Source organism: Macaca mulatta, chromosome X, assembly GCF_049350105.2.
Source record: "Macaca mulatta isolate MMU2019108-1 chromosome X, T2T-MMU8v2.0, whole genome shotgun sequence".
NCBI lineage: Eukaryota > Metazoa > Chordata > Mammalia > Primates > Cercopithecidae > Macaca > Macaca mulatta.
Window position 1 is genome coordinate 157,006,212 of NC_133426.1, and position 13,626 is coordinate 157,019,837.

Sequence of the window (13,626 nt, forward strand, 5' to 3'; positions counted from 1 at the left end):
AGTAGCTGGGATTACAGGCACCCACCACCACATCTGGCTAATTTTTTGTATGTTTAGTAGAGAGAGGATTTCGCCATGTTGGGCAGGCTGGTCTTGAACTCCTGACCTCAGGTGATCCACCTGTCTCAGCCTCCCAAAGTGCTAGGATTACAGGCCCAAAGTATATTCTTAATCTGCCACTTCTTAACTGCCTTACAGCTATAAGCCTAGCTCAAGCCCCTACTGTCTCATGCCCCTACTGTCTCACATCTGGACTAAGGCAGAAACCCAGGAATGGGCTTCCCTGATTCTCTTCTGACCTTCAGTAGTCCATTCTAAACATAGCAACCAGAGGGAGCGTTCAGTAACTGAAATCTGACCATGTGCCTCTCCCCTGCTTCCCACTGCAGTTAGAGTAAAATCCACACTGCTGCAGGCCCAGCGTGATGGGGACTTGTTAACCTCCTAATAAAAACAAAAACATTTTTAAAAGAGTGATTTTATGTTATGTGAATTATATCTCAAAGCCATTTAAAACAAATAAAACCAGAAACAGAAGAATGAAGTTCATATATAGACTTTTAACCATGGTTTTATCTTTTTTTTTTTTTTTTTGAGAGGAGGAGTGCAAAATTCATTCTTAAATGAGCTCTCTTGATACATAATTTACATACCGTAAAATTCACCCATCTAAAATGTACAATTTCATGGTTCTAGCATATTCACATATTTTGCTGCCATTACCAATATCTAATTTCATGAAATTTCTTTATTTTTATTTCTATTTTTTGTAGTGATGGGAGTCTTGCTATGTTGCCCAGGCTGGTCTCAAACTCCTGGCCTCAAGTGATGCTCCTGCCTCGGCCTCCCAAAGTGCTGGGATTATAGGTGTGAGCCACTGTGCCTGGCCTAATTTTATAAAATTTCTGTCACCCCCAAAAGAAATGGCATACTCAGTAGCAATTACTTCCCATTTTCCCCACCCTTATCCCCTAGCAACCATCAATCTGCTTTCTGTCTCTATGGATTTGCCTATTCTGGACATTTCATAGAAATGGAATTATACAATAGGTGAACGTCTATGACTGTCTTCCTTCGCTTAGCATAACGTTTTCAAGCTTCATCTATGTACCAATACATCCTTGTTATGGCTGAGCAATATTCCATTATATGGATAGACTGCATTTTGTTTATCCATTCATTAGTTGATAGAAATTTGGGTTGTTTCTATCACATTTTGGCTTTTAGGAATAATGCTACTATAACCATTCATGTACAAGTTTTTATGTGGACATATGCCTTCATTCATTTATACCTGCAAGTGGAATTGCCGGGTCATATGGCAACTATGTTTAACCTATTGAGAAACTACCAGATTGTTTTCCAAAGCAGTTGCACACACGAGCAATGTCTGAGGCTTCCAATTTCTCCACATTTCACCAACACTTACTATTTTCCTTTTTAAAAAATTATAGCCATCCTAGTGAGTGGGAAGTGGTATGTTGTGGTTTTAGATTTGCATTTCCCCAACGACTAATCATGTTGAGCATATTTCCATGTGCTTATTGGCCATTTGCATATCTTCTGTGGAGAGTGTGTATTCAGATCCTTAGTTCATTTTAAAATTGTGTTGTTTGTCCTTTTTATTATGGAGTTGTAAGAGTTCCTTATACATTCTTTGTATATTCAAGTCCCTTATAAGATACATGATTTGCAAAAATTTTATCCCACTCTATGGGTTTTTTTTTTTTTTTTTTTTTACTTTCTTCATGGGTGTTCTTTGAAGCACAAAATGTTTTAATTTTGATAAAGTGCAATTTCTTTTTTCTCTTGCTGCTTACACTTTTGGTATCATATCTAAGAAACCATTGCTTAACCCAAAGTCATGAAGATTTGCTCCTATGTTTTCTTCGAAGAACTTTATACTTTTAGCTCTTACATTGAGGTCTGTGATCCGTTTTGAGGTAACATTTGTATACAGTGTGAATTAAGGATCCAACTTCATTCTTTTGTGTGTTGGCTTTCTAGCTGTCCCAGCACCATTTGTTGGAAAGATTTTCTTTCCCTCATTCAATTTTCTTGTCACCCTTGTTGAAGATCAGTTGACCGTAAATGTCAGAGAGTTCATTTCTGTGCTTTCTGTTCTGTTCCATTGATCTGCATGTCTGTCCTTACGCCAGCACCACTGGCATTGATTACTGTAGCTTTGTGATAAGTTTTGAAAATGGGAAGTATGAGTCCTCCTACTTTGTTCTTTTTCAGGATTATTTTAGCTCTTCCAGATCCTTTGAATTATTGTTGGTGTCTCTCTTATAAATAAATGTATAAAAATTGAAATGGTCCTAATTGAATGTTCCTGTATTTAGATAGCTCATGGGAAGTCAGCAGCAGAATGGGAGAAAATGCTGTTGGCCTTGCCATTTTCTCATTTGACTTTGTCGTGCTTGATCCATTGTTTAATATTTACCTGCCTCACCATGCCTGCACATTTGGGTGTTTTTGTTCAGATGAGCAATGCAAGTAGGTGCAGTGTTTCTGAATAGTGTACTACAAAATTAGGGGAAGAAGAGATAACTTAGTAATATATTTACTTGTCTTTGTAAAGCTTCTCCAGCCTGCCACCACAGCACATTTTCCTCCAGATAGCTCTGATTTTCCAGCACAAGGAATCTTAACTGTAAAGTCTATTCTCATTTCTCAATATTAAGAGTCACAGCTGGGCGTGGTGGCTTGCACCTATAATCCCAGCACTCTGGGAGGCCGAGGCGGGAGGATCACTTGAGGTCAGGAGTTCAAAACCAGCCTGGGCTACACGGTGAAACCCCATCTCCACCAAAAAATACAAAAATTAGCTGGGCGTGGTGGTGTGTGCCTGTAGTCCCCAGCTACTCGGGAGGCTGAGGCAGGAAAATTGCTTGAACCTGGGAGGCCAACATTGCAGTGAGCCAAGATTGTGCCACTGCACTCCAGCCTTGGTGACAGAATGAGACTCCATCTCAAAAAAAAAAAGGAGTCACAAAAGCTCTATTTTCTTTTAGAGGCAGGGTCTTGCTCTATTGCTTAGGCTGGAGTACAGCAGCACAGTCATAGCTCACTACAGCCTCAAACTCCTGGCCTCAAGCAATTCTGCCACCTCAGCCTCTTGAGGAGCTGGGACTATACTTGGCTAATCTTTAAATTTATGTATTTATTTATTTTTTGTGGAGACAAAGTCTCACTGTGTTGCCCAGGCTAGTCTCAAACTCCTGCCTCAAGCAGTCCTCGCAATGTGGCCTCCCAAAGTGCTGGCCTTATAGGCTTGAGCTACTGTGCCCAGCCCACAAAAGCAAACCTTCCACCAGAATTGAAAATTGCATTTGTTGTTGGTGGACCCTGTCATCCTGTGGTTGTTAGAAAGTTCTCACTCTGCCTTTCCATAGCCACAGTTGTCAGATGCTACCTAACTTCAGCAATATGTTTTTCCAGGACAGCAAGCAGTGCGTTTTCATTCATCCCGCCATCAGGCCATGAGTGGGAAGAAGGTGGGGCTGGGACCTAGTAAATGTTCATGAAGTTTTCAGCGTTTGAATTCACTTCATTATTCAAGTCCTTTTCTTGGTGTAATACTAATTCTTGATGATATGAAGAAAAGTTTATTTCCAATGTTCTTTTTTGTTTTTCAGGATGTATATACAAAGACGATATCTTTATGGTCGTATATCAATAGCCAGCTAGATGAGTTTTCTAATCCCTTCTTTGTGAATTATGAAAACCATGTGTTATATCCTGTTGCTAGTCTGAGTCATTTGGAATTGTGGGTAAACTATTATGTACGATGGAATCCACGGAAGAGACCTCAGGTATCTTTTTGTTTTTCTTTTCATGAATGAGAGAGTATGCCTTTTTTTCCAAGTAAAGATGGTGGTATGAAAATGTGTTAATGGTAGATATTAACATACCATACTAACGTCTTCTGCCCTTGCCTGTCAGGGTTCAATCCTTTGCATTCATGTTCCAGGAGGTTCTGCCCGTACACCAACTCTGATGCTGTTTGCTGGGTTAAAGTTAAAAACCTTAGCACTTCTGTCTCGTACTGATGAGGTACATAAAATGCCATGTGTTCCAGTGCTTGACCCTTTGTCTTATAAACTACTTTACTGCAGGTCTGGAGGGTGAGGTGGCAGCCCTTCTCCCTGTTTCCACATAGACGTGGTAGAAAGACGTGGAAAATGCATCAGGTTACAGTACATAGACCCTGTTAGTCCAGCAGTAGGAGGGCAGGTTGCTGAGTCACAGAACAGGTGCTCCTTTGAAGAAGGGGGAGAGTTTGCCCCTCCCTGCCACACTTTTTCACTATAATATTTTCTGAGATTGAACAAAATTAGAGAATGGTGCACTACAGGGGCCAGTCTGCCAAGCCTGTGTCCTGTCTTTGTGTTCAGTGGCTGAGCTCTGGCTGCGGGTTCCTGAAGGGCTCCCCACATCCTCCACTGTGTTGTGGTTTGGATTCCGTCCTGCCCTGCACCCCCAGTCTCCACCTGGGTGGCCAGGGCGTGATTGGTTCTGGGTGGTGAAGAAGACGGGTAGAGGCAGCCTGTACCTCCACGGACAGGTAACTGTCTGCTGAGACTTTTCTTTTTCTTATTTATTTATTTATTTATTTATTTATTTATTTATTTATTTTTTGAGACGGAGTCTTGCTCTGTCACCCAGGCTGGAGTGCAGTGGCATGAGCTTGGCTCACTGCAACCCCTGTCTCCCAGGCTCAAGTGATTCTCCTGCCCCGGCCTCCCAAGTAGCTGGGATTACAGGTGCACAGCACCATGCCTGGCAAATTTTTGTATTTTTAGTAGAGACAGGGTTTTGTCATGTTGGCCAGGCTAGTCTCAAACTCCTGACCTCAGGTGGTCTGCCCGCCTCGGCCTCCCAAAGTGCTGGGATTATGGGCGTGCACCACTGGGCCAGGCCTGAAATTTTTCTTTTGAGTTGAATACTCTCAGAGTTTAACTGCAGTCCATCAGGAGCGTGTATGCAGGGCATTGTTTAACAGCATTGCTCTGTCAGCCAACGATACAGAAATCTGTCTTTCCTCTCCATCCTCCTGCTCCCCCATCCCTCTCACCTAGGGTATTCCTGATCTCCATATCATCTCCATGCTCCACTAGCCATGGGGCAGTCTGAACTGCTCATGTTCCTTTTCAGCTGCCTGGCCCTGGAACCTCAGGGATACGTCACTATAGTACCCCAGCCTGCCAGCTGGAAAGCTCCCTCACTGATAGCCTTAGCTCCATGATCCATCTGCTGGGGTGTGCCCCGCTGCCCCAGGCTGCTGCTTGGCCACTCATTACTGGATCCTTTGCCCTCTACCACAGACCAGGCTGGTCATCACTTGCCTCCTCTTTCCCAGATGGCTTTCTGTTTTGTTCCACACAGCTTCTGCTGCAAATGCTTTTCTCCTCTGGACCCTCTTGAGTTGGCCCTGCCACCCTTACGACCTCAGGAGTGTTTTCCAGAACACTGTGATTGGTGCTCACTCAGCCCAGTACTTGTACGCTGGGCCTGGGGAGGTGGGAAGGAGTCCTGGCTGTGGGGGAGCTCCTGCATCCCAGGGTTGCCCTTAGCCACATCTCCCCTGTACATGCCCTGCCCCTGCTTGAAGCAGATGCCCCATGTGAATGAGCTACCCTTTGTGTCTTCACATGTATGAAAACAACTAGTGTTTGATCACCTCTTTCAGCTCTTCCCAGAGTCTTCCTTGGATAGGAGAGACTTGCATCTGTGTCCCCCTCCCACTAGCCAGGGAGCTGCTGGGACTCATGCTGCCCTGGAGCCTTTCCTGTTGAGCGCCCTCTTCTCTGTTCACCTAGTGCTCTGGTGGCCCTATGTTTATTGCCCAAACTAGCCTACTTTGAGAAAGAGAGCGGAGGTGCTGGTAATAATCGGTCTGCAGAATTCCCCAAGGTATTCAATACTGCATTGGTGTATTTGCCTGCCTGCTGCTGCACCTACAGACCACAGGCTTTGAAACCACAGGGCCCTCAGGATCTAACATGGTGTTTGGCAACTAACAGAGACTCGACAAATGTGACTGACTGAACGCATGAGTGAATGAAGAGGCGCGCCCCTCAGCTGCAGCTGCTCTCTCCAGCCCCTTGAACCTGCGTTTATTCCTGCTACCTCTGGTGGCTCTTGCCCCTCAGCCTACAGAGGACTCACACCTGCCCACCCTAAACGTGTCCTGTCCCCACTGGCCTCTCCCTCAGGTCTCCCCTCCACACCCAATCCTCTGGGATATTGGAACAGCCTTCTGCCTACTCTCCCTGCCACATTCTGCCTTGAGTCCACGTTCCACCTTCCTGCGGAGAGGCCTTTTGCTCCTGCTTGACAGCCCAGACATCACCTTCTGTGGCTGCCCAATGGCTCCAGCTCCCCACGTCCTCCGCCACTTGGCTACCATCTGAGCTTCTGGCATCATCTTAGCTTCCTTCTTCCTCTTTAAAAAAAAAAAAAAAAATTACATTTCTGGCCGGGCACAGTGACTCACGCCTGTAATCCTAGCACTTTGGGAGGCCGAGGTGGGCAGATCACGAGGTCAGAAGTTTGAGACCGGCCTGACCAGCATGGTGAAATCCTGTCTCTACTAAAAATACAAAAATTAGCCAGGCGTGGTAGTGCACGCCTGTAATCCCAGCTACTCAGGAAGCTGAGGCAGGAGAGTCGCTTGAACCCGGGAGGCGGAGGTTGCAGTGAGCCGAGATGAGATCGTGCCACTGCACTCCAGCCTAGGCGACAGAGTGAGACTCCGTCTCAAAAAAAAAAAAAAAAAATTATATTTATCTCTCCCTTTAGACTTCCTGCTCTGCAAGACTAGTCCCTGCTTATTATTAATTGATCTTTTAAGTTATTAATCTAATAACTGCTTGTCATTAGATTGAATCCTTCCCCAAATGAGAATTGAGTTTGAAGGCGAGCTGTCTTTGAAATGGCCCATGTGCCCAGAAACTATCAGTGAGCATGAGAGGTTGCTGGTCCCATTAGCATCTTCTGTCCTGGCTTTCAGCCCAAGACGTCTATGTGCAGGGTGACCTGCTGCCCTGTCACTGGAGTCCAGGTCCAGCACTGCTCTCCTTTCTGACTTCAGGTGCATTATTTAAGATGCTAAACACAGGGGCCCATCAAGCACTTCTTGCCAGTCAGTGGTCAACTTGGGAACCAAAGCCTACATCCCCCTTCCAGCACCTTCCTCTTCACTGGTGTGTATTTCTGCTTAGGCATTTTGCTGAGTTTTTCCGTCCTGGGTGGCTTCTATTTCATCTGTTTTAGCAACAGGGAGGACGGGCTACAGAGTGTCAGAAGTCACTGTGTTATTTAAATCACACAGGGTTACCAGGTAATATTCTTGGTGACTCAAAGGACCAGGTGGTTGGTGGAATGTCATTAACATTAGCAGAAAATCCAACAGAACTATGCCTGATCTGAAGTGCCTTTGGCTAAACGGAGCCTCTCGATTACTGCAGGAGGCCCCCGTGCCCCCGCCATGCTCTCCCTTGTGCAGCAGGTTGCAGAGGTGAAGACATGCTGAGCAGCAGAGAGGGTTAGAGTGGGGTCCCACAGGGGCACACCCAGGCTCAGATGCTTGCCCCCCACATGAGGCAGGGAACAGATCTTTCCTAAAACCTACAAACTGCGTGACAGATCTGTTCCCAGATGTGGCCAGATTCTCATACACGTAAGCGAAGTCACCTGCAATGATGATGATGGAAACCACAGCAAAAGCGCCTGTAAGCTGCATTCCTCTTGTGTGCCAGTGGGCTGTGTGCACACGACCCCAGTTAACACTCCCAGCAATTCCACGATGCAGAGAATGAGGGAAGGGCCAGACAAGCAGTGACTTGGTTGAGATCTTGCTGCCCAGTGCGTGTAGTTGTGGAAGGATGCCCCCGACGGGGTCAGATCCCGTCTCTGCAGTGACTCACCGCCTGATCTGCGGCAGGGTCCTGAGCCTTGCTGGGACCTCACAGGGGATTATTGATCAGGAAGTGAATCCATTCCAAGTGCACTGTGCTCGGAGGGTAATAGGTGGGTGGTCCTGCTTTTTGCATTCTCCCTCCACTGTGCTACACAGAAGAGAGAACCAAGAAAGAGTACATGGGCCACAGCTTGTTATCCTATATGCAATAGGCATGTGTCGGACACCTCCTAGGTGTGGACAACAGTGTGTTGGGGAATGGGCTGGGCCTTGGTGATGATGGACGCTGGGGAGGTAGGTTGGAGTTTGGACTTCATTCCAGGGTTTGTGGGAACCATCCCAGGGTTTGCATGACAAAGCCAAGTGTATGTTCTAGAAAGCTCACTCTGGCGGCATCGAGGTGGATGGGAATGGGGGTTGGGGAGTGCAGTGAAGACAGGCAGAGATCAGTGGCTGGTGTGGGTGTCCAGTGACAGGGCCTGAGGAGCCAGGTGGGGCAGAGAGGAGGAGGAAGAGAGGGGAGGGGAGGGAGTACGGGGGTAAACAGCAGGGGAGATGCAAGCCTGTTGGGCCTCTTTTCTCTGAGAAGGCAGTAGCTCAATTGGCTGCCGAGAAAGGGGTTCTCTGGGCATCCATCAGAGGATGGCTGGGTGTGGAAGGCCCATGGGCATCCTGTTTCCTTTGGGACTGTCTTGCCTTATGTCTTGTGATGCTAGCACCCATGGGGCAAACATGACTGGCCCTTAGATGGTAATTTTCTCTAACGCAATCCTCTGTTTAAGCCTCCGAGTTTTCTATTCCTTCAGGCATGCCCTTGATTTGTTGCAAATGAACATATGTGAGTAGGCCGGCGCGGTGGCTTATGCCTGTAATCCCAGCACTTTGGGAGGCCAAGGTGGGCAGATCACTTGAGGTCAGGAGTTCGAGACTAGCCTGGCCAACATAGTGAAACCCCATCTCTATTAAAAATATAAAAATTAGACACAGTGGTGGCGGGCACCTGTAATCCCAGCTGCTCAGGAGGCTGAGGCAGGAGAATCGCTTGAATTTGGGAGGTGGAGGTTGCAGTGAGCTGAGATCGTGCCTCCAGCCTGGGAGAGAGAGTGAGACTGCACTCCGCCTCAAAAAAAAAAAAAAAAAAAAAGAAAAAGAAATATGTGAGAAAAGATGCAAACAGCTGGTGAAGAAGTGATAGCAGTGCGTTTGAGCGGTGCTGGGCCTCTGCCCTGGGTGTGTGTCAGTGGTGTATTTCCCTGCGTGTCTTGCTTCTTGCTGAGGCCACATGCCTGTAGATGGATAATGGGAGCTTGATTGCAAGGCCTTCCCTTATCTGATCAGAATTAAATGATCCTACAGACAGGAAAATACACCAGATGGGTCCTAAGGGTAAGAGAGGAGCTGGTGCCACCTCCCAGAGGCCTCTGGGATCTGCCTTTGCCATCACACTCCACTCCTGTCCCCTCTCTTCTTCCTGTGACCTGCCCAAGGGGGCCATTTGTTCTCAGCCCACTGGGTGCTGGTTACTGAGCACCCTGTTATTAGAGGGACCTGGCTGCTGTCTTGCAGTCTTGCTTTCATCCTCCTTCCGTCTCCCCCCTCTCTCCAGGAGGGCTGATCACCGTTGGCACACACGGTGGTACAGGTCAGTCTTTGAGGGAGTGGGGGCAGGACCTGGTAAAAGGTGAGCCAGAGGGCCAGGCTGGAACCAGACTGCAGAGGGCCTTGAGGCCCCTCTCAGGGCAGGGGGAAGAAGCCCCTGGAAGGTGTTAACTGAGGCTTAGGAGCCAGCCCTGTGGCTGCTGTTTACACATGGGATCAGGGACCAGGGAAGGCTGGAGAGCTCCCCAGACACCACCCTGTTTCTCCCTCAGCCCCAGTCTGAGGCTCTGGTCAGCCTTGCCCCCAGCCAAAGAGCTCCAGGCGAGGAAAGCTGGGTCTTGGATGTCTCGCACCCTAGTAGCTGCTGGGGACGGCTTCTTAGGCGAGTGGGTTGGGTGCTATGACTATAAAATAGCAGGACTGGATGTCCCATATGCCCCAGGAAAACCTTTCTTGTTTATATTCACCCCTGTCCCGCAGTTGATGGGTTTAAAAGAGAAAAGCTAATTAGGGTGAGGCATTGCGGTGATGCTGAGCAAGGAGCAAGGGCCTGGTCCCTTGGGGAGGCTCCCCACCCCCACCGGCACCGCCCGCTCCAGGGGGCTTCTGGCAGATCCTGCTCCGGTTGATGGAAACACAGCTTCAAGTTGTAGAAAGTGCTGATTTCACAGAAGGATTTTCAGTCAGCAGAGCTATTTATAAAAATGCAAAAATACAGAGATAATGGAGATGCTGGAAAGGGGTCTGCGTGTAAACATTTCTGACGCACAGTCTTTAGGACACTGCTTGCGCCGAGTCTGCACACGGTGCCCTTGGTTGATCCGTGGTGCGCAGTGTCCCCGCGCCTGCTTGTCTTCTGAGAAACTGTGGGAGCCTCCCCATGGTGCCTTTTCATCCCGGCTCAGCAGCTCAGCCTCCGGAGCTGCACGACAGCCTCAGTGGCAGCCAAAGCTCATGGAATGGGGTCCCATTGTCCACCTGACGCGAGATGAGTCAACGCCTCAGGAGACTTTGGCCACTCTAGGAGTCTGGGTGGTGAAAAACTCCTGAAGCCAACAGCATCTCCATGTGGAAATGCTGTGGTAGGAGGACGGCCTGCTAATGCAGCTTTGTCTCTGTTCCCTCCAGATGCCCATTCACCAGAATCTCAAGGAGCTGCTGGCCGTCAGGGCGGAGCTGCAGAAGCGTGTGGAAGGCCTACAGCGGGAGGTGGCCACACGTGCTGTCTCATCCTCATCTGAGCGGGGCTCCTCGCCCTCCCACTCCGCCACCTCCGTCCACACCTCAGTCTGACGAGCGAGGCCAGCCTGCTGCCCCACTGTCTGCCAGCGGCTCAGGAAAGGGGCCTGGCCATCACCGTTATGGCTGTAGCTTGTGATCTTGTCTTTTAGGATTAGGCCCAGGGACCATTTGTGTGGCTAGGTGACAGCTCCCACTGTTGGCAAGTGCTTTTTGTTTTGTGAACAGCCCGTTACCCTCCTGTCAGCGGTTTCACAGGGGAGCCGTCTGTCACATCCACCCTGTGAAGCAACTTCTAGTGTCCAGGCAGCTTGGGAGAAACTAAGTGAATGGATTGCAGTACTGAGGTTCAAGAAAGCTGTGCGCCATTTCTTTCCAAGTTAAATCCTTCAGTAACAACAAACACCATTCACTTCAAGACGCATTGCCAGCCCCATGGCTTCCCTCAGCTCTTGGCCACAACTTGAAAACTGTTTTGAATGAAGTACTTGGGGAGAAGACAGACCACTGCCCTCTGTTCCACAGTTCTCTTCATGCATGGGGTCCTCCTGTAACAATTACTGTTGTGTACATACAAGGTATTTTTAGAGAAGAGAAACAGGCCTTTATTTTCCTATGTCCTTTTTTACGTTTAGAATAGTCACCTGAGGAGAGATCAGCTCAACTGTACTGTGGGAGAAATTATTTTCCAACAAACCTCATGCTCATTTTTCTGTGGTGCATTTGAAATGGGATTTGAACATGGTCATTTCAAGGACAACGTGTTCTGTCCTCACCTCACTCTGGTACTCACCTCTTGGGGCGGCTCAGCCCATTCATGGGGACAGCACCAAGCGGCCATGCTCAGTCTTCCAGCCCCGCTGAGGGTAAACCGAAGCCTCTGGCAGCTGTGCACAGGTGCTGGCCTCTCGCTCCTTCAAGGAGCGCTGCCTGTCACTCGCTCCTGGGCTGTCTGGCCATGCTTCCCACCACCACTTTACCGCTGCCAGCTGCCAGGATCAAAGCAAGTCTGCTCTTATGTTATCTGCCTGTATGGAATCATTTCTCATTTTATCACAGTTCCTTCAACTCAGCTTACTCACATGGCTGCCTGTTAATATTTGAAAGCAGCCACTGTGCTGTGGCTTTGGTTTGGAAAAGCATAGCACGCACTTCCCTTGGTTTTCCCTTCCCAGAGCCGACCACAGCTGGTCAGCCCTCTTCCCGCTCCTGAACCTTTACTGACTGACTTTGAGCTCTGTGACTCCATCAGTCCTCGCAGGAATTAATTTACCACCCAGTGATTCAATCCACTTGCGCGCCATAGCTCTGAGCTCCTCTGTGTGACATGCCACAGATGATTATTGCACACCTGGGTCCTGCCCCAGCAGGCCATGCCCCTCCCTCATGCTGTGCCCGTTGCTGCAACTTCCCCCCACCCCACCACGGGCTGCAGGAATTCAGCCTTTAGAGGCAGAGGCGGCTGCAGCGGCTCCTAAGGTCAAACCCCAGCGTGACTGCGTAACAATGTTAGCTGGCTGTTTTCAAATGACTGGATTCCAGACAAAGTCCTACAAATTGACCTTATTTTTGAAAATATGTTAAGGGTTTTTTAATAGAGAATGGATTTTTTTTTAAAAAAAACTGGGAACCTCCAGATTCTTACTGAAAATTATCCTTCTATAAGATAGCAGAGAGATTTATTCAAGGTAATTTGATAACCTAAAATCAATGCTCCATTTTTATCACATGTGGGATTTGTTGCTAAATCATATTCGACATTAGCTTTTATGTTCCTAATATATCTGAACGTTATTTATGAATGGATAAACTGGATTATAGATATACTGATTTTTTTTTTTTTAATGGGGACATTTCCCATTTTCTTCCCAGACATATGTAATCCCCTGGCTGACCAGGACCATTAAACATAGTGTGGACTGGATGATGCCTTCGACAAACCAGAGAAGCCAAGTTGTGGGGAGCTGGTGCCTGGAGTGGGCCCTGTGCACCTCACCTGGCGGAGGCTGGGGGGCTCCGTCAGCAGGACCCTACAGACTCCTATTCCATTTTAAAGAAGCACAACGGGTCATTTCCTTTTGTATGTTCCTAGTGCAGAACTGTTTCTAAAACATCTTGAAGTATAGTTTTGTTATCCAAGCAATTTTTGTTTTATGTGTACTAGAATGCGAAACCTTTACGGTTCAGGTTTTTAAAAACTGGTACAGTATTGTATTTGTCTCATCTGTTGCACTGTATTTCAATCTGTAATTAAAATGATCTTATGTTTGCTCCCTGGTCTTTTTTAAGTATCTCAGATTTTTCCTTTGAGGAAAATCAGTAATGAAATCACATGGATTGAATGTTGACTGTGTGTCAAGCACAGTTAATATATGTGAAGTACCTTTATGTGATTTAATTCATTCACTAAATCATAAATGTGTCATGGGGCTTGCGTATTTTGGCTGAAACAGGAAATACTGACTGTGAAGTCAGAAATGCCCTCAGCTCTAACCTTGAGAAAATGTGGACGACTTGGAGAAAGGTCTGGAGACACCTGAGAGTCAGCGCGATGAGGCAGTCCTTCGTGCGCAAGCACAGTGCTCTCTAAGGCCCCAAACTGCCCCCACCCCAGAGGAGTGTTCACCTTTTCAGGGCTAAAAAGGCCTGGATGAATTTGCAGCACCCTTGGTGTCCTGTGTGTGTCGGTCTTCTTGTGAAGGGTATGGGGTCCCTGTCCTTCTCCACACACGTCACTACTGAGTGAGCCAGAGCGCCCGGTATTTATTAGGCACAGAGGATGCCCAGGGGGCTGCTTGCCACTCAGCCTTCCCCAGCAGTGAGATCAGGGCAGCAAGCAAGGCCAGGAGGGCCGCTGCACC

General features: G+C 47.8%; 1 protein-coding gene across 11 annotated transcripts in view; it reads left to right on the top strand.

The window, feature by feature from the left end:
- MTMR1 (myotubularin related protein 1) overlaps window positions 1–13,034 on the top strand; it is a 79,079-nt gene extending 66,045 nt beyond the window's left edge. For 6 of the 11 annotated variants that reach the window (XR_013412652.1, XR_013412653.1, XR_013412654.1 and 3 more), the window contains 2 exons: window positions 3,642–3,818; window positions 10,655–13,034. Coding sequence is in view for 7 of the 11 variants with exons in the window: in XM_077988076.1 (XP_077844202.1) it covers window positions 3,642–3,818; window positions 10,655–10,819 (342 nt within the window). In the remaining 4 variants the exon portion in view is untranslated. The remainder of the gene's footprint in view (window positions 1–3,641; window positions 3,819–10,654) is intronic. The other 5 variants (XM_077988077.1, XM_028841856.2, XM_028841859.2 and 2 more) reach the window with 2 other exon arrangements.
- The last annotated feature ends 592 nt before the right edge of the window (window positions 13,035–13,626 follow it).